The sequence below is a fragment of the Falco rusticolus genome, chromosome Z, assembly GCF_015220075.1.
Source record: "Falco rusticolus isolate bFalRus1 chromosome Z, bFalRus1.pri, whole genome shotgun sequence".
NCBI classification, from domain to species: Eukaryota; Metazoa; Chordata; class Aves; order Falconiformes; family Falconidae; genus Falco; species Falco rusticolus.
Window position 1 is genome coordinate 1,457,285 of NC_051210.1, and position 26,732 is coordinate 1,484,016.

The 26,732-nt window shown below is 45.7% G+C and overlaps 1 protein-coding gene across 4 annotated transcripts in view; it reads right to left on the reverse strand.

Annotated features, from left to right (window-relative positions):
- SSBP2 (single stranded DNA binding protein 2) overlaps nucleotides 1–20,193 on the reverse strand; it is a 191,925-nt gene extending 171,732 nt beyond the window's left edge. The window contains exon 1 of one of the 4 annotated variants that reach the window (XM_037374284.1): nucleotides 19,992–20,191. In XM_037374284.1, coding sequence (XP_037230181.1) covers nucleotides 19,992–20,050 — 59 coding nt within the window. In that variant the 5' untranslated portion in view covers nucleotides 20,051–20,191. Of the gene's footprint in view, nucleotides 1–19,991 lie in introns of all 4 variants that reach the window. The other 3 variants (XM_037374289.1, XM_037374285.1, XM_037374288.1) reach the window with 3 other exon arrangements.
- Between the last annotated feature and the right edge of the window lie 6,539 nt (nucleotides 20,194–26,732).

A 26,732-nucleotide genomic window follows, 5' to 3' on the forward strand; every position in this document is an offset into this window, starting at 1 on the left:
CTAGGGGTACAACACAGAACCTCTGTCCTTAAAGGGCCCCACAATTTACAGATTCAGAACGGTAAGTTTCCAAAAAGGTTATGCTTATCAAGGGAAAAATCTCCACAGTGCTTAGTAAGTACAGGCAGAAACATTTCTCCAAGTGCTTTGCGAAAACAAAAAAAATGGTGCACATGTATTAAACTGGATTCTCAAACAGGTATTTAATCTAACTACAGAGGGGCGACTGCCCAATCTTGAGGAGGAGCAGGGGAATGAGGAGTAAAAAAACAAAAAACCCGAAAAGGCAAAATGAAAACAATGACCAAAACCAAAACAAAACCCACACTAGACATCAGACTTAAGGCTTCAGCTTCGCAAACAACTACTGCAAGATTTGAAGTCCCTAAAGGAATAGCGGAGTGGTGAAGAGCTGCTGTAACGGGTTGCACAGGGCTGCTGTAGACTTGCCAATACGTACTTGTATCCAGCTGGTCCCAATTAATAAGATACATCCTGGTGGTTCCTGCAAGCCTTTCAAGCGGCTCTAACATGCCACAGACCAGACTGGCAACCAGAGAACTCAAGACAAAGACTCTGCATCGACGGCACAAAGTCATCTCCCTGCTCTGCAGAATTGCATCAGATAATAGCTAAGTGGATAGGAGTAGGGTAATGTAACTCATTGCCACTTAAAAATAAACATCTTGGAGGGAATAAGGAGAAAAAGGCAGTACAGACAATTCATACCCAACAAGAAATGCCATTTAATTCTCATTTTAAACTGAGCATGATTTCCACCATCTGCCCCTCTCACCCCCACTTCCCTAGTCCTACAGAGACACCTCTGCAGTGTTTGCTGGACTCACTATATTTCACCAAGGCAAATCAATGTACAACCAGTAAGTTTAACAGTAACAATATTCTCAAGGAAATCTGGATGACTTATTTGCCTAAAGAAGGTATTAGTCCAGTGACCCCAACAGAATTACTATTCAGACAGATTATTATTTTCAATACAAAGAAACAGCCCCATCAAAGCAACAAGACAGCTTTTCATCTTTAGTCTGAAACTGTGTTAAGAAAGCGGGGGCAGGCGGGGGGGGGAGTTATGATAGTAGGATCTGTGAAATTATGGTTACAGTGGTTCTTAAAGGCAAAAAGGTCAATACGAAGTATTTTTAATATTTTCTTTCAAAGTAACATTCATGTAAATTTCATGGAAGGGTAAGGTTATTCAGAAACTTGAAAATGCTGCGTACGCAAGATGTGCCAGCAAATTCAATATTCGGAATATTAAAGAACTTCATCAGACCATAAGCCAGGCAATCAATGAAACAGCAACATTAGTAATATGACAGAGGATTCTACTGCCTAAAAGATACTTGGAAAAAAGAGGAACAAAGGCAATTTCAGAGAATTTATATTTCTTAGTGCGAGTTCCCACTTTACAATTCTCTGCTCTTTTTAGTTTATTTACTTTCGAGTGGTTTTAAGCAGAACATCAATTCCATACATTTTTCAATATCAAACACCACCTCCTAAAATGAAGAGAAAGATTCAGTGAGAACATAGCTTCAGCAGCATCAGTCAGAGCATGGAGCAATGACACTGACACAAATACTTCAGACCAGGACTCAAAGTTCCCCCAATTCTTAAGAGTTTAGATTCCTGGGAATAAGTGCAGGCAATTTGGCAAGCACGCTCATGAATATGTTAACTCACAAGAACGATCCATCCACCACCACCACCACCCCCAAAGGTAATATATATCGGGGAAAACATGTAAAGAGGCTCAAATGGCTAAATATCTCAGGCTAAAAATATCAAGAACTCCCTCAAGCTGGAAGCTGTTTGCAGAGCCCTGACAAAAATAAGGAACCAGGACAGCATAAATTCTTTCCCTTCCCTGCAGAAAGTAAACTACATCTAGAAGGAAAGTATTCAAAACATAATAAAAGAGGTGACTCACCCCTATCAACATACAGTACACACTGGAGGGAGTGGCGGGGTGGGGGAATGGGGATGCAACCTAAATCCTGGATGCAAACACCAATTCCCTGCCCCAGTGAAACACACAGTTCCTGCCCCCAGTGCTGATGTGAAAGGGTGACTGCAACAACTTTGTAATCAGCACAGTACTCCTGCCCTGAAGGATGACCTGTGGCACTCGAAGGTCTTCAGAGCAAGGTAAATGACGGAAGGAGTAAATGACTGCTCCTGGAGCCTTCTGCGGAAGTTAACTCTCCCTCTCAAGTGGGATGCTCCTCCAGAAGGCTGCTAACACCTACAGCAGGAGCTGAAAGGCTATAGATACTTCAAATTAACCTCTTAACCAATCAGATTTCCAGACCCGGGCTGTATTCTTTATTTCTTATTTATTTTCCAAAACGATGGTGACGTAGTCAAATGAGCAAACCTAGAACAAGATGAGCCAGCTTTGTTTTGGGGTTTGCAGGTATGCCCATGGATATCACTCAGTTATTTCATTTCTGTGAGCAGGCAGGGTATTGAAAAGCAAGCACAATCCACCTGTATTTAACAGCCTTCCACACTCAGAATTCTGAGTAGAGGCAGCCAGAAGAATTGGCTCATGTCAACTATAGAAGAAACACAGCAACCTTTCAGGACAACTAAACCAGTAAATAATCCACAATGGTATCACGTTACTTCACTCGGGATGGAAAATTCTTAAAACACTGGAGGAACTGCATAAAGAGCAATGATCTTGCTAAAGCATATCACAGTCTTACCGTTTTGTAATCACACAATTGAAACTTGTACATCACGTTGGGTCATATGACACTAAAGACACTCAAATGCTTCTGCAATTTTTAGAACCATCTGAAGTACCTCCTTCTACGCAGCATCTGACAGAAGGATAGCATGCTTCCATGCACTAATGTCTCTACTTGGAGAAACAGAAACTCAGAAAAGAAAGAGAATACCAGGGCAAGTCTGCTGACCTCCAGCAGACACCAGTTGACATCACTTACATGAATGCCCAAATCACTGAAATGTACTTAATTTTACAAACTGCCACTAGGAAATACTCATATCCCAGCCACTTCAGGCAGTGACATTCTCGGACCATAAATTACAAATACAGAATATTAAGACGCAGAGCATCTGTGGGTTGGAAAATGAATTTACTGAATTTGAAACTTTGAACATAAAGGAACAAAAACGTGACTATTCTGTAAGGATACCTCAGCATCTTCACTGAAGGAAGCATAACTCACAGGTTAAATCACAACACTGAATGTCAGGATCTTTTCTAACAATTTATAGAACTAATTTCTCACTTTTATGTGTTGGATGAAAAAACACGCAGAGAGAAGCTGATAATTTTCCTATGCAAAAAAGCTGGTTGGAGAGGGGATGGGAAACCTGGTCCAAGGGGCACTTCTGAGTAGCCAGGCACAACATGTATTAGTGTAGAATACACGGCACTTTAATCTTATGATCCTTAACAGCCATACGGCTGTGAAGCAAAAAGGAAGACAACCTCAATACTTAAAGATGGATTCTTTATTGTTTCAAAAAGTGGAACATCTGGCCTGTCCTCTTCAAGTGTTTATGTTTAGCTAAAATATCTGCTGCTAACTTAAAAGCACAAAAAACAAAGAAGCATAAACCTTTAGGGCACAAAAGCTTCTTCTTCAGGTCACCTGGGCTGCCAAAAGGGAAGAAAAAAATTTTTTATTCAAAAGTTCTATTCAAAAATTCTATTCTATTCCATGAAAAAAATCTTTTTTGGATAATCTTGTGTCAGTTGCTGGGGGACTATCCAAAGAGACAGAGCGATGGAAGTTTTCTGGAGGAATCAGAAGCTTGTTTTACCAGATAAGCATCAGGGGAGTTGTACATTCCTAGGCAGAAAAAAATGCCACATACATAGACTGCTTTTGTTGTTTTCAGATGCTCTCCTTCACACTGCTCTAAACAAATACTTTGCTTTAAGAAGTCCGGTTGTTGGTACTCCTGCCATTGCTCCCAAAGAGAAGTAAATCACAACTGCTGAATCTAAAGTCAGCCTTGGTGAGGTAACCGCAGTTATTACACAACAGACCATATGCGGGCCATAGGTAGGACACAGTACATGTTCTATACCAAGAGACCGGACAAGAGCATAAGGATGGCACTGAATCAGCTTGGAAGTGGACCAAGAGTGCAGTTAGTCTATTAACTCTGAAAATGCCTCTTCTAATTCTATTCCGTATTTGAATCAAAATAGTTTGTTGTTGGGTCTTTTTGTGATCAACCTGCTTCTGTGATTCAACGCGTGCAGCTGCCCATTCTAAGGACGAAGATATTAGATTGCCTTCCAAGCTTGCATATGTACATAGACCTATACACACAAACACACACCAACACACACAACGCAATATGGAAAATCAGTACACTAAATTTCAGACTGGGAGAATGTAATGGTCTTCTTTCTTCAGTTATGTTAATTCTTTAAATATGCTATTGGACTGGAAAACCAGAAATTCGAAGAAAGTCACAGGCATGCTAAAAAGTAACTGTCATAGAAGTGGTTTTAAGTTTAGCTGAAATCCATAATTGAATCACAAAGGCAAAAAGATTATGAAAACATTTCCATTTTGATGCTGCAGAATATACAGCAACAACTTTGCCAAATTACACCACTGGTCTCTTTAATCTGGTTTCTTGTTTCCCTTTACAGCCCCATTGGAATGCTTCAAAATAAGGTGTTGGAAATCCTGGGGCATATATGACACTGTCATAGGTTAGGTTTCTTCGTTTTCCTCTATTAGTTTTCCACTTGTATCCCAAATTAGTGACACAATCCACGTAGAACAGAATCCAATTTTGTGCTGAAGAGCATGCTCACTTAAGTACACAACCCTTTGTACAAGGCAAAGCTCTTCTCTGTAACAATACACTATACCAGAGAGAGCCTCTAATTATGTTTTGTCTATTGGATGTATACACTGTGAAGAAGAAATTAAACAGAAACTAACACCAAAACATGTTCCTAAATTTTGTGGTTTCTCTCTGCTGCACTTCATCATCCCTAGTCTTGCACTAGCAAGGAATTCCCTCTGTGCTACCTTCTCTTTTGCTTTGCCCACGCTATCTTTTAACAAACACTCCCAACTTGTTTCAAAGCCTGTGACCATGCCAAAAGACATCCAGCTACAGGACTTCAGCTTTTCAAGCACTTCAGCCATGAAAATGAAGATTGGTGTAAGTGTGCTTCCGTAACTAGTGGGTAACCGTGCACTGACACGACATGGGCAAAGCTGGCTGCTCCAACAAGGTAGGAAACAAAGATTTTTAGCTTTGGGTGATGTCTTGAGTATTTTACCAGTGCAGCTTACTAAGGATCGAGATGGTATTCAAGAGGGAGAAACAAGACTAACTGTTGCATCACTGTCAATCTCCCTGTAGTCCTTGACACAGCCAGTAGGTTTTGGCCAATGCTGCTTGACAGAAGTGTTTGCAGGAGAGGCTGGAATACGGAACAGGAACACCCACAATCTGCTGTAGGCATGACTATGTATTTTCAATACGTTTGTTTGCCTCAGTCTAAGTATTAAAAGCAGAGTCCTTTTTCAACTTTCTGGAGTGCTTCGTAAGAGTTTTACTAGACAGTAATGAAATACTGCTCAATTCAGTTGTATTGTTGTACAAGGGAAAAAAAACTTAATAGTTTTATGACACAAAAACCCCCTATTATACCTTTATTTTTTTAAAAATGAGAATTGGAGACACAGAATTGGAGACTGACACAAGGCAACTCCAAACTTTTTTTCCTCTAATTTTGAGTAATGAACTACAGAGTTACAGGGCTGTTTGGGGAATACTGTGAAAGATTTACAAGGAACTTTCTCAATTACTAGAATTAATACTAATATACCTGCATTCAGCATTCCAGTATGACTTTGGTTTTAATCATCTATTTAAGATGTCCTGCAAAGTCTTTCAAAATTACTTTTTCATCCATTCTTTATAGGCTCCCCAACTACAGCTGGACAATTTAAGTCTTGCATCTTCAAAGCATAAGATACAGCTTTCTTTGTGTTTTGCTGCATTATAGTCTCTCATTTCATTTGTAAAAAGATTTTAAAATATGTAGAACTAGGTCTGCAGTTACACACCTACAGATACTGGTCTTGTAAGAGTAAATATCTTTCTTTTATAAAAAATCAGATGTACAGACAGTAAAATTAAAAGTGACACTGAATTTGAGGAGCTGCAGCAGAAGTCAGATACACCAGTATGCTGCACCTTTCAGATCTGCTTGTCAAGCATATTACCATATACTAGTGGCATATTTCTGTATTTCTCACTGCTCTTCATCTTCTGACTAGAAGCTCTCCTTTATCTTTTCCAGATTTTTTTTCTTTTACATACTGTCCTGTGTTCAAGCTTTAAGTGTTTATTTGTTGATCACTTACTTTTCCTATTCCAACCCAGAAAATCAACTTTCATTTATGTTACCTTACAACATGCGTATGAACACACAGGAAAACAAAACTTAATGCCTCAGGCCACAAATATATGCCTTTAAGTTTTTAGAACATCCTCTCCATTTATTATACTCTATACAGTGGCATCATCAAAGTCTTTCTGACTTGCAGAAGGGAGCGCATCCCCTAATCTGAACGGTGGCAGGAGGCACTGGCAGCTCTGCTGCCCATCACCAAAGATGACTGACTGCTGGAACAAACTACCAAACTGGTTTACCAAAGTTTAGGAAGCACTTAAGAGAAAATGCAATAAATTCAGACAACTTTTCACTACATTACTCAAAGGCCTTTGACTTGCAATTCACATTTCAAGGCAGATTAAACAATATATACCGATTTAGGAGGGCTTTAACAATAAATAATTAAAGGGCCAGAACAGTTCAGAAGACTGTCAATGGGAGTTGTAACCTTCACTTCTAGGGAAGTTTCAGACTAGACAGGGGAGCTTCATTATTCCCGATACCTGATAAAATTTCATTAACTCACCCACATTCCCAACCAATAAATAGCACCTATCAACTCACCACCACCACTTCAATTCCAAGGCTGACCTAAGCAGGAATAATTGGAGCCATCCAAGACTGGCCCCACTATTTGAGGATTAGTTGGGAAACAAGAACAGTAAATAAAACATTTAGCACAGAGAAAACAAAGGGGCTTTGGTTTATCAAAACTTGCTGTTGCAATTACAAGGATCTGATAAAGCACCACAACTTCCATAGCAGAAGCATCAGGTGGCATCCTTACTTCTGGCCTCATAAATCACTAATATTTACAACGCAATCACACAGCCTGTCAGCCATATGATCCATTTTGTCCTGAGACTGTCAAGAATAACAGATTTATTAAGGAATTATAGTTCCATTTCTGCACTCAAGTATTTTCTTCAGAAAGTACAGCCCTTCCCAGGGAAAGACCAACGTGACAACACAGGCTACCTCAGGCTGCCACTGACATTGCTGTAATTTTTTTTTAACCTATAAAAACAGCTTCCAAGACTAGCACTGCAACTTTTTAATAAGCATTAAATTGATTACCACAGAAAATATAACTATTTTACCTTCCTCTAAGTACGCAAAAATACTTTATCCAAACAGTGGAACATTCTTAACTTTCCAAACTCACTAGATGGATTTAAAAACGCATCTACTAGCGACAAGGCATTTTCAATATCAACATAAAAAAATACTGCATGCACTGGAATTTACATATACTGGTAATTTATTGCTGCTGCATTTTCAAAACACTGGCTTCTTTCTAGAAAAGTTATATGGGTTTGGTTTTAAGGTGAAATCTCTCCCAAGTGTCCAAGGCACTGAAAATAAAATGAAAGTCAATATAAAACACGTGACACTGTGTAGTCAGTACCTTCTTACATTAATTTCTTCTTCATGATTGAAATTCCCTCTTTCAAAGACAGTCTTTTATTCAGGAATGGAAGACAGCAAAGAAACAAAATAGCCAATCTGAAGTAGCAAACCAGCATTTTCATTGGCAATTTAGGCTTGATCAATCCCATCGAGAGTTTGGGGTTACCATCAAGGGTTGTACGTCAAGAAGAACCACACAAACTTAGCAAAAAGTATTGGTTATATCATGGTCTGCTCCCAGTTAAATGCTTCTGCCTGAACAACTGAACTTCACACTGAAACACAAGCCCAAAGGCAGACTGAAAACCCTGACAAAGATGGGATCAAGCAGCCTGTGAATTCAATGCTAGGAAGCACTGAGGAGCCAGACAACTCTCACAATCCACAACCACACCTGACAAAGCGCACCTGCCATCAGAAGCGTGATTTCCGATATCCAGATTTTTACACCATATTTGCAAAGGAAACAAGGTGGGGAAAGAGCATGCTATCAGTCACTCTGAAGGAAATCCAGTCAGTCACTGCTCTTCAATGCATCAGTCCAGCTTGAAACTTAAAACCCAAAACTTCCAGTATACCTGCCTGAAGACTACAAGCATTCTGAGAAACCCCACAGAGAATAAATGGACACTATACATTCTGCTCATTTACATTTTGACTGTTTTATCACAATAAACACTCTCCATCATTTATCATCAGCCCTGGCTCACCGGGGAGGTCCCAGCAGGGTAGGGGTTGGCCAGTGTGACACCCATCTGCAGGGAGGGCTGGAAGGAGGATCTGGGGCCCTACAGCCCTGTTAGCCCTGTCACCTCGGTGCCGGGGGAGGTTATGGAGCAGATTGTCGTGATTTCCATCACCTGGCACATGCAGGACAAGTGGGGCATCAGGCCCAGCCAGCGTGGGGTTGTGCAAGGCAGGGCCTGACTGAGAAACCCGATCTTCCGTCACAAGGTGACCTGCCCAGCAGTGACGGAAAGGCTGTGGATGCTGTCTGTGTGGACCCTAGTAAAGCCTCTGACACCATCTCCCACAGCATCTCCTGGGGAACCCGGCTGCCCCGGGCCGGGCCGGGGGTGCCCTGCGCTGGGTGAGGGGCTGGGGGCGGCCGGGCGCAGGGGGCGGCGGTGGCTGGAGCCCCCTCCCGCTGGCGCCGGGCACAGGGGGTGTCCCCAGGGCTCCGTGCTGGGGTCGGCCCTGGGTAATGTCTGTGCCGACGGGCTGGGCGAGGGGACCGAGCGCCCCCCGGTCCGTGTGCGGGTGGCACCGGGCTGGGGGCAGTGCTGCCCTGCGGGGGGCAGGGGGCTCTGCAGGGGGGGCTGGGCAGGCCGGGCCCAGGGGCCGAGGCCCCCGGTAGGAGGCCCGAGGAGGCCGAGTGCCGGGCCCTGCCCCTGGGTCACAGCAGCCCCAGGCAGCGCTGCAGGCCTGGGCCAGGGGGCTGGGAAGGGCCGGGGGAAAAGGGCCTGGGGGGGCTGGGCAGCAGCCGGCTGGGCGTGAGCCCCCGGCGTGCCCAGGTGGCCAAGCAGCGCCCTGGCCGGTGTCAGCAGCAGCGTGGCCAGCAGGGCCAGGCAGTGCCCGTCCCCCTGCGCGGGGCACTGGTGCGGCCGCCCCTCGGGCCCTGGGCTCAGGGCTGGGCCCCTCGCTGCAGGGGGGACGCGGAGGGGCTGGAGCGTGTCCAGGGACGGGCAGGGGGCTGGGGCAGGGGCTGGGGCACCAGGCCTGGGGGGGCGGCTGGGGGGCTGGGGGGGGCAGCCTGGGCAGGAGGGGGCTCAGGGGGGGCCTGGTCGCTCCCTACAGCTGCCTGGCAGGGGCTGCGGGCAGCGGGGGTCGGGCGCTGCTCCCGGAGAACAAGCGACAGGGCGAGAGGAAACGGCCCCAAGCTGCACGGGGGGGTTAGCTCGGGTAGCGGGGAAACGTCTTCCCTGCAGGGGTGGTCAGGCCCTGGAACAGGCTGCCCAGGAGGTGCTGGGGTCACCGTCCCTGGGGGTGTTTAAAAAACATGCAGGCGTGGTGCTTAGCGACATGTTTTAGTGATGGACTTGAAAGTCCTGGGTTAATGGTTGGACTTGATGATCTTAAAGGCCTTTTCCAACTTAAATGATTCTATGATTCTATGATAAATGAAGCTGATTTTCCTAAAAACAAGATGTGGGTGGTCAAAACTGTGTGCAAACTGAGGTTTGGAGGAGCCGATGACTCATACACAAGAGGCTCAGGCTGCTCTGGTCACTGGGAATGAAGGTACAAAGGGAAGAGGAAGAGGAAAGGCTTCTGGGGACCAGTCATAAGGAGGGCATCACTGTGAGATGTTTGTCAAGTTGATATACAGTAAACTAGATGTTAGGCTGCTGAGAAAAAAAAAAAAAAAAGAAAAAAAAAACACAAAAAAAGAGGCCCTGAACTTAGCTCTTCAGTTGAAACTCAAACTCCCACAACAGTGTAAGTTAGTTTAACTGCACAGAAAAGCAACCAAGATACAGGCAAGCAGAAATGAGCCATGCAACGTCCCTGTCTGACTGTCCAACCACTCACATGATGAGCAGGAGTCAATACTTTGGCATGTCTACACATATTACATTGGTCTGGTATTGGAGAAAACAAAACTAGAAAAAATCTCAAGAAACCGAAAAATCTTAGCATGCCATACCATGTATGAAACACATATTAAAAAAAAATATAATTCATGCAGACATCAGCTGGACTATCAAAAAATATACAGAAAACAATTTGAGAAACAAGTTATAAACACCTTCAGAATACAAAGATAAGGAAGAGTCAACATTATCTGTCAAGAATAAGACCCTGTCAGCTGTTTGGTTTACCTGGAAGGGAGACTGTGCAGTAGGTAAGGAGGAACACACGGATGGCTTACTAGAAGTTAAGATACAAGAGTTTTGATTCTTAGCCTATCATATGACGTGTATGTAAGCAGTTAGCTTTCACGAAATCAAAAAAATGGTGTAGTCACGTGAAAAAAATGGAAGAGTCATTATGAGTATATTTCTAAAAATGAGAGAACGTTTCAAGAAATTTCTTGCTATCCTAAGCCAATTCCATTAAAAGACCTTCATTAATCAGTTGTATGTAGAAATACGGAAGTGTACATGGTAAACTGGGAAAGATTATAAGCCCTTTTGGGGACACAAACAAAATAAGGGCAGTAAATAAGAGAAAATTTAATACAGACAAATGTAGAGTACTATGCTCAGGAATAAGAAATCAAATACACGAATATGAAATGGGGAATAATTGGCTAGGCAACAGTATTGTAAAAAGAACCTGGAAGGCATGTTGACTGCAAAATGGATGACTTAAAAAAAAAATAACGAAAAACAAACAACAAAACCCAAGAGCAACAAAACCCAGGCAAGTGTTCTAGGGAATATTAGCAGCAATATTTTATAAATAAAACCTAATTAGTATATATCATCTCAAAAGAGAAGTAATTATTTCATTCTGCGCAGTTCCATGCTCTGATCTGGACACACTACTAATAAGGAAAAAACAAAAAACGAGTCCAGAGGCAAGAATCACAGAAGGTTTGAAAGGAAAAAATGACCTATGACAAAAAATTTCAGTTTATTTTTGTGGTTTAGATTTTTGCATTTAATGAAGCAAGAAAGCAAAAACCTAGGACGCTATGGTCTTGACTACTGCCACCTTCCAGTTCCTTAGTAAAGAACATCTTATGTTCTCATCTGTTACTTCCCTGGGACTGGAAGGAATACTTTAGAGCCCAGAAGAATGCACAGAGGTCATCAAGTTTTCTGAATTAATGTGTTTCTTGCTATCTGAGGAAGAGCTTCTCTTAAGAGTTGAAACAACAACTATGTATGACCTGACCACTACTTCAACAGTCTGGACTAAACAATCTCAACTGAGCACACACCAGAAAAAGAAACTTGAGCTTCAACTCAACCCAGACCACCACTCCTTTCAGGCCTATATGTACACCAACATAGCAGGAACCAAGTAGCCCTCATCAGCTAAGACAGCTGGGAAGCCTTGAAGTTGTAGCTATCAAACATCTATGGTGAAAAAACATCACCTACCTGTGTTCTTGCTGGTGCCCAAAAAAAAGGTTTGCAGAAAACTCTTAAAAGCAACTGTTTTGAGCACTTGCTAATTACGTGCACTCACAGAGTACCATGCTAGGCAGTGCAGGACTGTGCCCTCTTCTGCACTCTGAGGGTTCATGGAGTGGCACTACCCAGTTACAATGCTACCCTGAATTATACAATCATTTATTTGTAGTCTCCCTCCCTAAGAAAAGCAGGCTTTCGAGGTCATGCTGAGTGTTACAGTAAGTACACAACTGTCCACCCTGGATAACTTCTGAGTTCATTTTCCACCTCCAAAAAAGAGACAGTAGTCTCAAAAATCAAAAAAAACCCCCCACATTTCTACAAGTCGCTTCAGCTATTTGCTTTCACAGAAACACTGCAGCAAGACCTCAAGAACAGAGATGTCCAGAAAATGAGGCTCCAGCTGTTCTCTAACTGATGGGACTGCTTGTTTCCATCCTGCTCTGGACTGAATCACAGTCTGTCCGAGGCAGATGCTGTGTGCTGTAGCGGGGAGATGGCAGACTCTGGGGTGGCAGGGACCGTGCTGTAGATGGGTCCTTCTGAGACCACCTGAAAAGGTCCTCCATCTCTGAGTGTGCCACAGGATGGCTCTGTGTCGTAAGCCACTCAGCTGAAACAAACCTTGCACAGCAGATGAATCATTTTCTGTTCCTAACCTTCCAGATGCCCAACATGATAAAATGGTATCTCATCCTTAAAATGAGTGGAAGAAGAGATGGTGGAAGTTTTATGTACACACCAGTGGTTTGTATAATGCTCCAAAAAAAATCCTGGGCTACACAGCTCAAACTGGGCACCCAATAATCAGCAAGTATTTTTGCTTTTTACCTTTCTTGTGTTACTGCCATTTCCAAAACTGGCAAGCAGGCAGGAGTGGCTTGATGCATATTTTTAGAGGTTTGTGAAACTCAGACACTGTGGTGCTGGGCACCAAAGAAACAACACATTCTTTCTCTAGGAACAGCTGTATTATGAAACAGCAAGGCAGCCATAAGGCACATACCGTATGGCAGCAAAATAGCAAATTATCAAATAGCTACTAATTATGAAAACAATGCTTTATTCTGCACAATAAAAAACCCAAGAGTTTTTTTCCGGAAGTTAAAAAAAAAATATTAGTGAACATGCAGATGAGGACAAAGTAAGAACAATGCTTAGTATATATCCATATTTTCCAAGTCAAGAGAATGTTACTGAGAAAGCAAGTACAACACCCAGACATTGCACTCTGACACATACAGACACGCTATTCCAGCTGCTTCTGAACAGCAAATCCTACCCTTCCCTCTTAAAGTTCCGACACCTCATCTGAGCTACAGATTCTAGGACTACCATAACCTCTCTGCCATTTCAGTCAAGTCCAGTATTTCATACGTGTTTGTACATTTTATCTTGTTTTATCATTTTATCCCTTGGTCTCACACATTCCTTTGCTGCCAGCAAAGGAACGGTCATTTTCTAGCACTTGGAGGGACAGTATGTTCCTCCTAACTTAACAAAAATCTTCCGCTTCCTGACCTGTCTCCTTGAAGGAATCACTGTCCTGGCTCTGCTCCCTGTTTTGCACCAGGTCTATTTTCCTTGTCACGATGCACCAGCTCCCATCCAGATCTCTGATCCCAATGCCAGTCCCTTCAGGGAGCAATTCTTTGTCTCATCTCTCTGGACTGGCCATTTCCACTCCGCTTCATCCTCCTTCAAGAGCCAACCCCCTGTTAGCTCTGTGTCCTGGCATCTCACAACTGCAGCTCCAACGGCTCGGCCTGTACTTGCACTCTCCTTCCCAACAACACCCAGCCCCGTTTCTTCTCCCCAGACCGTTCCTCTGAACCCAGTAACTACTGCACTCCCAGCAAAAATGAAACATTCAGCGATTACAGTTAGTAAGCCCTAAGCATATGCAAATTGATCCTTTTGAAAAGGCTTGTATCCTGGCTAAATTCAGATGCTTTGTCATGCAAATAGAAAAAGACACAACCCTGGAATAAAATCCCTCATCCCTTCTCAACTAGATTTCAAGTGTTTCAAAGGAGAGGAGTACTATTGGTCTTCCATGGTAAAAGTTATGAGAACTTTTGAAACATTGGAAAACGCATTTTTTACTTTGCCTAATTTTCAGAGTGAGCCAAAACACTTCAGCTGAACTGTTTAACACAAAGAAATTAAATAAACCAGCACAAGGCTTACATACACCATTACAATTTTTCCACCCAAACACTGAAAGTTTGGCAAAGAAAATCTGGTTTGGCTACTTTAATACTTGTAACTCTATCATATGCCTATAATTTAAGCAAAATGAATTATTAATATATGCTGGTTTCTGTTGACTACTGTCTCCTCCAGCAAGATTTAATTACCTCTTAGGCAAGCCCGAATGATGCTCATTGTCATCAAGAGTGCATCTGCTGTACCCAGTGGGTCTGAGTGGGCTCCAGAAGTCCTTGCTCTTTAGCAGCAGAAGTCTGCTCAGCACTACAGAACCCACAAAAGCTAGCATCAGACACCTCATGAAGCTCACCATCCAGGAAAAAAAAGCACAGGACAAAACACTCAAACCTTTTGTGAGCAGACCAACTGTGTAGAGGAAGCAATGCAGAAACTGAAGCTTCTTTTTTTCCTTGATTCTTGTCAGTCCAATGAAGTCCTTAACTGTATGGAAACAAACACCCCTGCTATAAGCAGTACACTTTTAAGTTTGATATGTATTTCAGGGCACCGCTATACTGAAGTTACATTTCTACGGTCCACCACACCTACCCTTCAGTCTGTCAGTGCCTGTTAAATCTCCACTGCAACAGTAGTTATTCTTAGTGGTCTGAACTGCAGCATATACACTACCTGAAACACCTTCGTATGCTGTCTAAGATAACTGTGCAGTATGAGAGAGTACCTGAAGCACTGTGATCATTAATAAATACTGATAAATACTTACTATCTCCAGAAAGTTCCCTTCTGTGCTCTTCTTTAATAAAAAGTATATTCTTCTAGAATGGTTAAAAAGTGTTATGTCCATAGACTCCCAGAGCAGCACACCTGCAACTTTTACAAGTTACACCTGATGGATGAAATCAGTGTATAAACATTAAACCTAAATTCTGTAAAACACGCTGGATTACACTACCACCAGAGTATCTTTCACCACCTGAAACTTGGAAAGCTAGCTCACCGTTTCCCAGGGATAAGCAGCAAATTGATCACTGAAGCCAATTAATTTTAATCTGCCTTTTATTTTTATGTAGTTTACAAACATTACAGTGAAAAATGTAACTTAACTATGTCAACTCATGCAATGCTGTCTTTCCAAATTTGGAAAAAAAACCCCCAACAACCAAAACGAAACCTCACAAAAAAACCCACCAACTAACAAAAAAAAACCCTCACAAATATGTCTAGAAACCCACAAATCCTCAGAAGTCCTCAGAAATCTGTTTTCCTAAACAGCAGCAGAATCAAATACAGAAAGCACTGGTGAGTTTTTCCTGTTTACAGAGAACCCTATTGGCATCAACAAGAAAATGACGTATAAATTTCACTCCACTTTCAACTTTGGGAAGAAATGTCTATGCACCCACATATAAAGGAGCTGTACATCCAAATGGCCAACCACCCAAAACAGAATTGAGAAGAAACTGCAAAGGAGACCTCTTCTTTCTTCAAAGCAACAGCAAAGTGGAAAAGAAAAATGCCCATCTTCCTCCATGTGACCAACTGGCCAAGATCAAACTTAGGTGGCATTTACAACTAGGGTCATGCAAAAAAAAAAAAAAGGAGTAAGAATACCATGACAGCAGCCATCAAGAATTCTCACTTGCTCTACATCCTCTCCCAGACCAAGCTGAAAAATAATCAATAACTAACTCTAATGCTTGCTTCTATGTTGTTATTTTGATCATGCATCCTTTTATATCACAGTAAATCACAGTCCCTAGTCACCCAGTTAGTTTTTAAGCAAAATCTGCAGGTCTGCTGAGCTCCACCAAGGCAACGGCACCTTGCAAAAAAGACCACTTTAGAAGACCATTGAAGGATTAACACAACTGAACACAAAACAAGTAAATCCCTTCAAAATTTAGTTTTCCTTAGGATGTACATTCTTTTTACTTACTTTTCTACACATATTTTCTAACTGAAAACATTATATATAGAGTTCCACTTGCAAATTACTATAAAAGTCCTGTTTGAGAATCTATGTAAGATTTGTACAGTCTGGTCCTTCTTTCTCCGAGATTAAGTTCACACAGTTTCACCATTCAATGAAATGTCAGCAGGTTCAAGCTCCTAATCTGAATTAATCCAATTTTAAGGCATTGGGGGGGGAGACCTATTTGCTGTGAAGAGATAACAAAAGGGGATGTTTAGAAAATTTTGGTCTTTTTCCTTTTACAATGTAGATGAGCCTTATTTGGCCCCAGAATAGCACAAGTGGTGGGACTGCTGCTGTTTGATACAACTTTCCCATCCTTTATGCGATGGGAATGGCCTACACCCAAAATTAAGTCACAACTGTTATAGAACTGGAGGAAGGGGCACGACACCACTTGAGATTTTTTTTCTCTCTTTGTCCTCTTTGCATCTCACAGGTTATCATATGCCTTCATTCTCAGCGTTTTACCTAGCTGTTCCATACTGTACTTCTCTGGCATAAAAGTACATATTATTTTTCCCAAACCCACCTATCCACACTTCGTATGTGTTGTTAAACTACATAATACAGATAATTTACCCAAGGTCAGGCAGAAGGGACAAAGAGAAAGACAATAAAACGAATGACATCTTTGGAACTGAAAAATCGCCAAGGGCTACTACAAATGACTTGCCAAACTTACTCATTTTAATAGAAATTACATAACCTCAAAGCACATAAATATCAAAGGCAAGCACTAAAGTGAGATACAAACATACCTGGCACTGGACTGATCTGTAAAATATATCACATCCTTAATTACAAACAACATCTGAACAACACGCATTTTCACACCCTAGTCCTGTCACTAGCACACACCCTCATGGGGAAGACACATGTTCCATATAATTAGGCCATCCAAACCTGAGGTAGTGTATTTTTTTTTCTCAGTTTATTTCCTTAATTATTACAAGTGGATTTCAGAGATCAGTTACTGGCTACAAATTTTAGATACTTAAAACCTTGAGGAGACACAACAGAGTTAAATTACATGTTCTGTTCTAAAAACTTTCAAATTAAACCTAATTATAATCCCGCTCTTCTTGATTAAATAAGTACTTAATGTTTCAGTCAAATGTATATATTTTCTCTGTGGTTTTCAAATTAACACAATCGCATGCAGAAGTCAGACCTGTATTTTTTTAGAGATTTAATTTGATGGCAACTTTTTTGAGCTGAACAAAAATTCATGCATCACCTTGGGAGAAGCACTGCATAGTTGTAAAACAGTGTCATAAGAAAGAGAAAAAAAATGTAATCACAGCTTTTTGGATGTCAGAAAGAAAGCATATGAAAATGGCAATGATGTGACCCGATCTACTAAGAGGAAATTTGAAATGATGTATTAAAAAAAAACAAACAAACAAACAAACCTGGAATTTAGACTATATAATGGTATTCCACATCATAAACCGAGACTTCAGGCTGCTTTTTTTTTTTTTTTTTCTCATCGAAGGACAATTGCTGGCAGGGAAAATAAGACGACTGGTGTTTCTAAATTCCCAGTTGTGTTTATCTGTAACTAACCAAGAAGTTACCCATCTGTCAAGTCCATGATTTAAAAGAACAAACCATTTCAGTGTTTTGAGTGAAATAATCTATCTCTACATGAGGAATTCAAATTTCCAGCTGTTAGTTATAATGAGCAGGAGACAAAGTGTATTTAAATGGAACAGCACCATCTAGCAGGCCCCCCATAACTTTACTTAGCAGGGCAGTTGCTACTTGGCAATAGGTCAATTTGGCAGGCTTGCCCTGAAAATTATTAAGCATTTTCATACCGCATGAAATATTATGTGCTTTATCGCACCACAAAGCCAGAAGAAAAATCAGCTACAATGAAAGAAGACTGAAAACAGTTTAAAGTTTCAGCGCTAGGACCACAGCAGTTGTGTGTGTGGCTCATGTTGTGTAGTTTTTGCTAAAGCAGAATTAAAAGAGCCTGATCCTCATCCGATCGAACAAACATCAGCCCTACAGATTTGTTTTATTTAGTCCCACACTGCGATCCCATTGTGCCCTTTAGGAACTCCCCAAGTGTACTGACAAACACCAGCTACTGTATAGCACAAGAAAATCTTTCAACTCCATAATCTTGCTAAATGAAACAAACAGTGCTTCCACTAACCCCTTAAGCAATTATTTTTTAAATTATTCCTATCCTGGGAGTAAGAAGTGCCACAAGTTGATTAGATTTTAGTGCCCAAGTTGTGTCTCCCACTCCATCTTAGCAACTAACATTCCATGTCCATGCTGCCTGTCTTCCTCTACCCTTCCATTGCAAAGTTATGTGTGAAACTCCCAAACATAACACTTCAGATTTCCCCTAGCATCTCCCTCTTCTGTAGCAACAGAGATGCCTGGCCTGCTGCTGTTCCAGGAAGCATGCGTGCCAGTCTCTGGAATTAGGAAGTCTCTAAATTGCTGTAGAAAAAAAAAAATGAACCCAAGACCCAAAAACCCAAACCCAACAAAAAAAGAAACTTTTAGGTGAAGATTCAAGACAAACCGCCTGAAGGTAAACTCATCAGCCCTGCGCGGAGTATTGAGGCTGATGTTGGATGCGATTCTGGAGCAATGTGATTTTTTGCAGCAGATGGGTGCAAACCTGGTTTCTGCCCGGAGGTCTCCATCTCCGGACTCCTTCAGCAGCCTTACCCCGACCCTCCCCAGCCCGAAGCCACCCCCGATACACTCCCTCCTCTCCTCCCCCTCACTCGGGCTTGTCCTCCCCCTCCACCGCCGCCGCCGCCGCCTCCTCCCCGTGCTAAACCGGCCTCGGTAACGTCAAAAAGCTGCCACTACCGCACAACTTAAAGAGACGCCGTCCATTCCAAAAACTCGTTTTCCTCCCGCTTCTTTCCCGCCCGCCCGCCCGAAGGGCAGCGCAGGGCCCCGGGAGGGAGGCACCCGGCGCCCCCCGGCCCGCCCGCCGCCCCTCCGCACCCCGCCGCGCAGCAGCGGGGTCCGCTCCGCGCCGCGGGTCCCCGCCCGCGCCCCGCCGCCGCGCGGTGACACGGGGAGGGCGGCGGGAGATGAAAGGGACCCCGCGCCGCGCAGCTGGGCATTTTATCCGCGAGCAAATAATGAAGCAACCAATAATAATAATAATTAAAAAGTAGTTTTCGCAGGCTGTTTCGGCACCAGCCGGCTCCAGGCCGTGGGGTGCGAGGGAGCCCCGTCGCACACCGGTACACCCTAAAAAAAACAAAAACACACCCGAAAAAAAAAAAAAGCGGGGGGGAGCGCCCATCCCGGCACCACCTTTGTTCGGCGGGGCGGGAGCCGGAGCGCGGCGCCCCCCCTCCGCCGTGCGCCCCGGAGAACAATGCGCCGCGGGGTCGGGGCCGCCGGGCTGCGCGGTCCCGGGGAAAAGTTGCGAGGCGACGAGTTGGGACGCGGCGGGAGGCAGCCCCCGTGCCCCCCGTCCCCGGGCCGCGGCTCTTTGTTACCCAAGTTGTCCCGGCACCCTGCGTCGCCGAGCCCCGCGGAGGGCCCCGGGGACCGGGGCGAACTGGGGGCGGGGGGAGCGGGCATCCCGGCGCCGCTCGGCCGCCCGCCCCCGCCGAGGACCGGGCGCGGAAGGCAGGCGGGGGGCGCCCGCCGCGGCCCCCTCGCCCAGCCGCCGCTGTCCCGCCGCGGGGACCCCCCTCCGCGGCCCCCTCCTGCCCGAGCTGCGCGGCCGCGGCCGCCTGCCCCCCTCACGCCGGCCCGGGCGGCGCCGGGCCCCCTCGGTCCCGCCGGCCGGCCGGCCTCCCGCTGCGCCCGCGCCCGCACCGCACCGCCCGCCCGCAGGAAAGTTACTTTGCGCGCAGGGTCGGTGCCCGCGCAAGGCGCGGGCCGCCGGCGCGGGCCGGCGGGCTGTACTCACTTCTCCCTGGCCTGGCTGTCGGACGGGACGCTGCTGTTGCTCTTGCCTTTGCCGTACATGCCTGCAGAGAGCTCCGACTGTCACGCACCTGTCAACCCATCACAGCCTCCCCGGGAACAGCCCCGTCACCATGGAGACGCTGCCACACACACATCCCATTGGCCGGCCGGGCGGGAGGACACGCCCCCCGCGCGGTGATCGACAGCCGGAGACCCCGACGGGCTGCTCCCTCCTCGCCCCCCCGCCCCCTCGGCTCCTCCTCCCCCCCCGCCCCCCCCGCGCTCTCCCTTCCCCGGCGCAAGGGGGAATTAGAAACGGTTCTAGAAGGATTTTAAACAACCGGCTGTTCCGAGCGCCCGCCACCCGCCCGCCGCCGCTGCCGGCGAGGGAGAGCGCGGCGGCGAGCGGCAAACTGCGGACCGGACTCTTTCGGCAGCCGGCGCCGCCAGCCGGCCCGCGGCCTGCCCGCTGCCCGCCCCGCTCCCCTCAGCCGGCCGCGCAGCGCAGAGCCGCGCTACCGTCCCCCGCGGGCCGGGAGCGCAGCCGGTGCGCGGTAGCCTCTGCTAGCCCCACGCCGTCCCGCTGCCTTCGCGGGGGGGGGGGGTCGGGCGGCAGCCGCCCCCTCGCCCTGCCCCGCGGTTTGAGGGCCGCCGACACACACACACACACCCCGCCGCCGCCCGCCCCGGACCCTCCCGGCTCCCCAGCGCGGCCCCGCTCCCTCCCGCCCGTGCTGGCGCCCTCTCCTCAGCTGCTGCCAACACGAGTCACCTCGGACCCCAAGCCTCGCTCCCCGCCTCGTGCCCCCTCAGGGCCACCCGCCAGGCCCGCGGGGACCCCCGAGCGCCCCGCACCCCTAGCCGGGCACCTCCCGCGGGGACCCGCCCGGCGGCCCCGTTTCCTCAGCGCCGAAGGTCAAACCGTTCCCCCCGGGCAGGGCCAGCGAGGGCAGGGCCGGGCAGGGCCGGCAGAGCCTCCCCGGTCACGGGAGGGCCAGCCCCGGGCGGAGGGGCGCCTCGGCGGGGACACGGCCGCGCTGGGGGAGCCGGAGGGCGACCTGGGCCTCGCGGGCCTCGCTGAGGCCAGCCTTTGGCCATTGGGGGCTGGCAGGAAACATCTCCTGAGCCAAAACAGTGTGCCTTAGAAAAGCTTAAGGGGGGGGGGGGGGATCGTCTAAAGAAAATTCAAGGAAATGCTTTGATTTTTTTAAAGGTACATTGCAAATAATTCTGTGCTCTAGAGAGATGATAGGAAGAGAGCAACCACCGGGAACATTTATTACTTGCTTTTTGTAAAGTACCCATACCCAGGTCTCTGATTTTGGTTTTTTTTCTTTTTGCTGCTGAAGTCTAATCCTGAATTTTGCAGATGTTGATACCTGCTTATCTCTACAAACCTATGACTAATCTTGTAAACCTACTCACGTGTGTAAGCCGAGGGAGCTTTTAGTGTTTAATGTCAAGCCCTCGGAGCGCTTTTTTTGGTCCAGCCAGGTTGTAAATATACCCATCTCCCCATTGTGTTGGCAGGCAAAGGCCAGGAACAATAAGCACCACGCAAAATTTGAGGAGGAAAGTTGTATGAGGCATAGACCACCAGCATCTGTTTATCATTGCTGGAGCTGCAGGGGAAAAAACATCCTCTGGATTTCGAGCTGCTAGAGTGAAGGGAACGGTTGGTGAGGTGAAATTGTTGGGGGAGGATTAAGAGAGTATTAATGAACAACTGGAACAAATTAGCAACAGAGTAGCAGAGACAACAGGAAGGAACAAGAGGCTGAAGAGTCCGAGGTGCTGGTAGCTGCACATAGGCGATTCCCTATCACGGCGCGGGTCGTGTGGGATGTGCACTTTTGCAATTTGCTGCAATAATTCATCAGATTAAAGCATACCACAACAAAAAAGCCATTTCGTGCCAAAGTTGCTTCTCTGTCTTGGGCTTTCACCCCGCTATATTTTTTGTATTAACGGGTCAGTGGGAAAGAGTGGTTGGCGTGGGTAATGAAAGAAGTAAATTAGGCTTTCCATGCAGCCTGCTGGCAGCAGTCACCCCGGCCTGCACATTGTAGGCAGGACCGGGGCTCCAGCTTGCAAGTTACGCCAGTGAAACCAGGGGAAGGACGTCAAGCGAGGTGGCAACAGCGGGTTATGGTGGGAGAAGAAACAAAGTGGGAAATGGCAGGAGAAAACGAGGGAGGAGAATGGAAGGGTAGGAGAAGCTAACAGAGGAAACGAAGGAGGTGAAAATGACCATGGGTGAGAATAAAAGAAGGAAACAAAGTACAAGAACAACATGGGGTGAATTTGGGTGGTAAAACGGGGTAAAGACTAGGGAGAAATCTGAGAAGGGCATGTTAATGAAGCGTGAACCAGAGGGAGGTATTTTGCCCTCATTCCTACTGAATAATGCTTATGTGTCTTGTACCATGGAATTCAGGTGGAGGCTAGGCATGTGACTGACTGCATTCAGTGTGAACACGGGTAACAGAAAATCGTACAAAGAAAGAACAGCAGAGAAGGTATCAAGAAAGAGAACAAAGAAGAACTTGGGTTGTGGGTAAAATGTGTTAAAAAAAAGAGTTGCTGACAGAAGGAAGAGAGTAGTTAACACTTTGGTACGGTATCAGGGATCATCGTAATCCAGAGTACAGTTTTAACCTAGATATTTACTTGCCCTTGTTGAAGAGCCATTATCATCAGATACGTTGACTGTCTCCTGTTTAAGGCTTTGTGCTGCCACCCGTCAGCCCTAGCGTCAGCATGACTTTCATTTGAAACTGGTAACGATGGAATCGTTCCTGGGCAAGGCAGTCTTCTTTGCATTTTCTTCTTTTTCTCCCCTGAGAAAAATTGCCTCAATAGTTTTCGTTTGTTTCTTTGTGGTTTAAAGGGTGGGGGGTTATTTTGAGAAGATGGCTATGTCAGTGTTGTGTCAGTCTTGTACGGGGAAAGTTGTGTTCTGGAAAAGGACAATGCTGAAGTGTTTCCCAAAAATGCAACGATAAGACTGCTGTAGTGTCCTTTGGATATGCATTCCATGACAAGATTTTAACAGCCAAAAATGCTTTGTTCCTCTTTTTCATGTGATTTATTTGCAGTCTTGTGATTTATTTTCGTCTGAAGGACTGCAAATGCTTTGCATGTTCATAGATCAAATTGTGATTTGGGGCAGAGTGGAATGAACTTCGAGAGGGTAGGGATGGACACTTGGACATGAGCAGGATGGCTCTGTTCCCAGTAACAGTGTTAAAACTCATTCTCTTTACAGGTCTGGTTCCCAAGCTACCATTAACATTCAGGTGATGACTTTGTAATTTTGCTTAGAGATCCTTCAGTGGAAAATACAGAAATAGTGCTAGTACTTATTTATTATGCATATGAAAAATAGAGCACAAAAAGGAATAGGGTACTTGTAGGACTCTGCTGTAGATTTGCCAGGCTAATGTTACAACTGCCTTTGCAGGAATGCTATCATGGTGTATTATCTATCAGCACCACAGAAACAAAAGGTTATCACATTGATACAAAAAGTTCCCTTAGTAAGTGGATAAATTAACAGGAAAACATCCAAATAGTCATGATTTTTTATGTGTTATTAATTCTTTCTTAAAGTGTTTATACACGTATAATATCTGTGTATCTGTGCCCTTGCTCCAATCATTTTGACCACAACCACTGCTCTTAGCAGCAGCAGTTATATCTCATGAGGCCAATAGTGTAATTAATGAGATTTGAGGTACAAATACTGAGACAAATTTAAGTTTCTAATATCAGAAATGAAGATTCAGTCTTTGTTAAGAAAGGGGATGAGGGGTAGCTGTACTTTAAAGCTTCTCAGTCCGACACTGGAAAGGAATTCACAATGTATTTTTAGAGTGTTATAAAAATCTCTTACATAATGCTGATTAATTCTTAGGTTTTAGGGAAGAGCACTGGGCTTTGTGTATGAGTGTTGACCAGCTAAGCCATTGAAAAGGGCTGGTTTGGGCTGGATTTTTTTTTTTTTTAACTTCTTGGATACAGAAAGCTGCAATTATTCAGTTATTACAGGATTTTGCTTTTGTTTGGGCGTGTATGAATATTTTTCTGGAAACTGCATCTTATTCTTGGAAGTCTTTATCATTTTAAAACATATGTTATGTTATATCACCCTGTCTGAGATATAGGATAGCTACAAACTGGGTGGTTTTGGGGTTTTTTTTTTTCCCCTCTCTCTTACTGCAGCTAGTTACGTTATGGATTAACATTAAGAATGTCTGCAGTGAAACATTACTTGTGTGGCTGTGTAAGACTTACTTAAACAATGTAACATATTACAGAATCATGATTTTCCTCTTACACTTGCAGTAACACATACAACTACTGTATAGTTCTGCCCATTCTCTTGGTTTTCAAAATCATCAATTAATCTAACTGGCAGGTTTCACACAGCTCTTAACAAAAGAGCTATTCAGGAAATTGAGTCAGTAAATGGTACTACCTTATTTTAATTCTACTTATACGTAGTTATTGTTGTGTAGGTGGAAAGATTTTTTGGACAAGATATCATGGGAAAGAGACGCTTTTGTCTGGTCTTTTTCAACAGATACGTGACAAAGGCAGCTTTGAAGCCTTTCTGAAGAATCCTTCTTTCTTTTGTAGGATGTTTAATCTTTCTGTGGAGTTTCTAACTATGAACCTCATTCTGCAGATTTTCATTCTGGTCACAGGGCCATGATCTCATTGCAGTTACAGAGACATGGTGGGATAGCTGGCATGACTGGAACACTGTCATGGATGGCTATTCACTTTTTAGGGAACGCAGGCCAGCAAGGAGAGGCAGTGGAGTTACTCTTCATGTGAGGGAGCAACTGGGGTCTATCAAGCTCTGCCTGGGGGTGGATGCAGAACAAGTTGCGAGCTTATGGGTAAGGATTAAGGGGCAGGCCAGCATGGGTGACACTGTCGTGGTGTTTGCTACAGGCCACCTGATCAGGAAGTCGATGAAGCCTTCCACAGATAAGTGGATGTAGCCTCCTGATCACATGGTTCTCATGCAGGACTTCAACCACCCTGACACCTGCTGGAAAGCCAATACAGCTAGGCATGCACAGCCAACGAGGCTCCTGCAGAGCACTGATGATAACTTCTTGATACAGGTTGTGGAGGAGCCAACGAGGCAAGGTGTGCTCCTGGACCTTGCACTCAAAACCAGGGAAGGATGGATTGGGGGTGTGAAGGGTGGGGGCACCTTTGCTGCAGTGACCGTGAGATGGTGGAGTTCAGGATCCTGTGTGGAGGAAGCAGGGCAATAAATACGATTGCAACCCCGGACTTCAGGAGAGCTAACTTTGGCCTCTTCAGGGACTTACTTGGAGGAATCCCATAGGTCAGGGCTCTAGAAGGTAGGGAGCTCTGAGACTGGCTGATATGTAAGCATCACTTCCTCCAAGCTCAAGACAGATCCAACCTTATGAGTAAGAAATCAAGCAAAGGGGGAAGGAGGCCTGCATGAATGAGGAAGGAGCTCCTGGCAAACATCAAACACAAGAAGGAAGCTTACAGAATATGGAAAAAGGGACAGGCCACTTGGTAGGAATATAGGAAAGCTGTCAGAACAGAAAACAGAAAGGTCATGGATCAGTGCATCCTGGGGGTCGTCTCTTAAGCATGTGGAGGAAAAGAAGGTCATCAGGAGTTATCAACATGGATTCACCAAGGGGAAATGCCTGACCAACCTGATAGCCTTCTATGATGGAAAGACTGGCTGGGTAGATGAGATGGATGTTGTCTATCTTGACCTCAGCAAGGCTTTTGATACTGTCTCCCACAACAGCCTCGTAGGTAAGCTCACGACATGTCAGTTACACAAGTGGACACTGAGGTGGGTTGAGCTGGCTGAATGGCAGAGCTCCGAGGGCTGTGACCAGCAGCACAGAGCCTGGCTGGAGGGGTCAGTGCTGGGTCCAGCCCTGTTCAACTTGCCCATCGGTGACCTGGGTGAAGGGACAGAGGCACCCTCGGCAGGTTCCTGATGACACAGATCTGGAGGAGCAGCTGACACACCAGGGGCCTGCGCTGCCATTCAGCGAGACCTGGGCGGGCTGGAGAGTTGGGTGGGGAGGAACCTCATGATGTTCAACAGGGGCAAGTGAGGGATCCTGCTCCTGGGGAGGGACAGCCCCGTGCACCAGCACCGGCTGGGGGTGACCTGCTGGGGGGCAGCTCTGCAGAGCAGGACCCGGGAGTGCTGGCGGGCAGCAAGTTGCCCATGAGCCAGCAGTGTGCCCGTGTGGCCAAGGTGGCCAGTGGGATCCTGGGGGGCACGAGGAGGAGCGGGGCCAGCAGGTGGAGGGAGGTGACCCTCCCCCTCTGCTCCGCCCTGGTGAGGCCGCATCTGGAGCGTGTGCCCAGTGCTGGGCTGCCCAGTTCACCAGAGACATGGAACTGCTGGAGAGGGTCCAGCAGAAGCTACGAAGCTGATGAGGGGCCAGAGCATCTCCCTTACGAGGACAGGCTGAGAGAGCTGGGCCTGTGTAGCCTGGAGGAGACCGAGAGGGGATCTCATCGATGTCTACAGATGTCTTAAGGGCGAGTGTCAGTAGGACAGGGCCAGGCTCTTTTCAGCGGTGCCCAGTGACAGGACAAGGGGCAACGGGCACAAACTGCAGCCCAGGCAGTTCCACCTGAATACGAGGAAGAACTTCTTTGCCTTGGCGGTGGCAGAGCGCTGGCACAGGCTGCCCAGAGAGGCCGTGCAGGC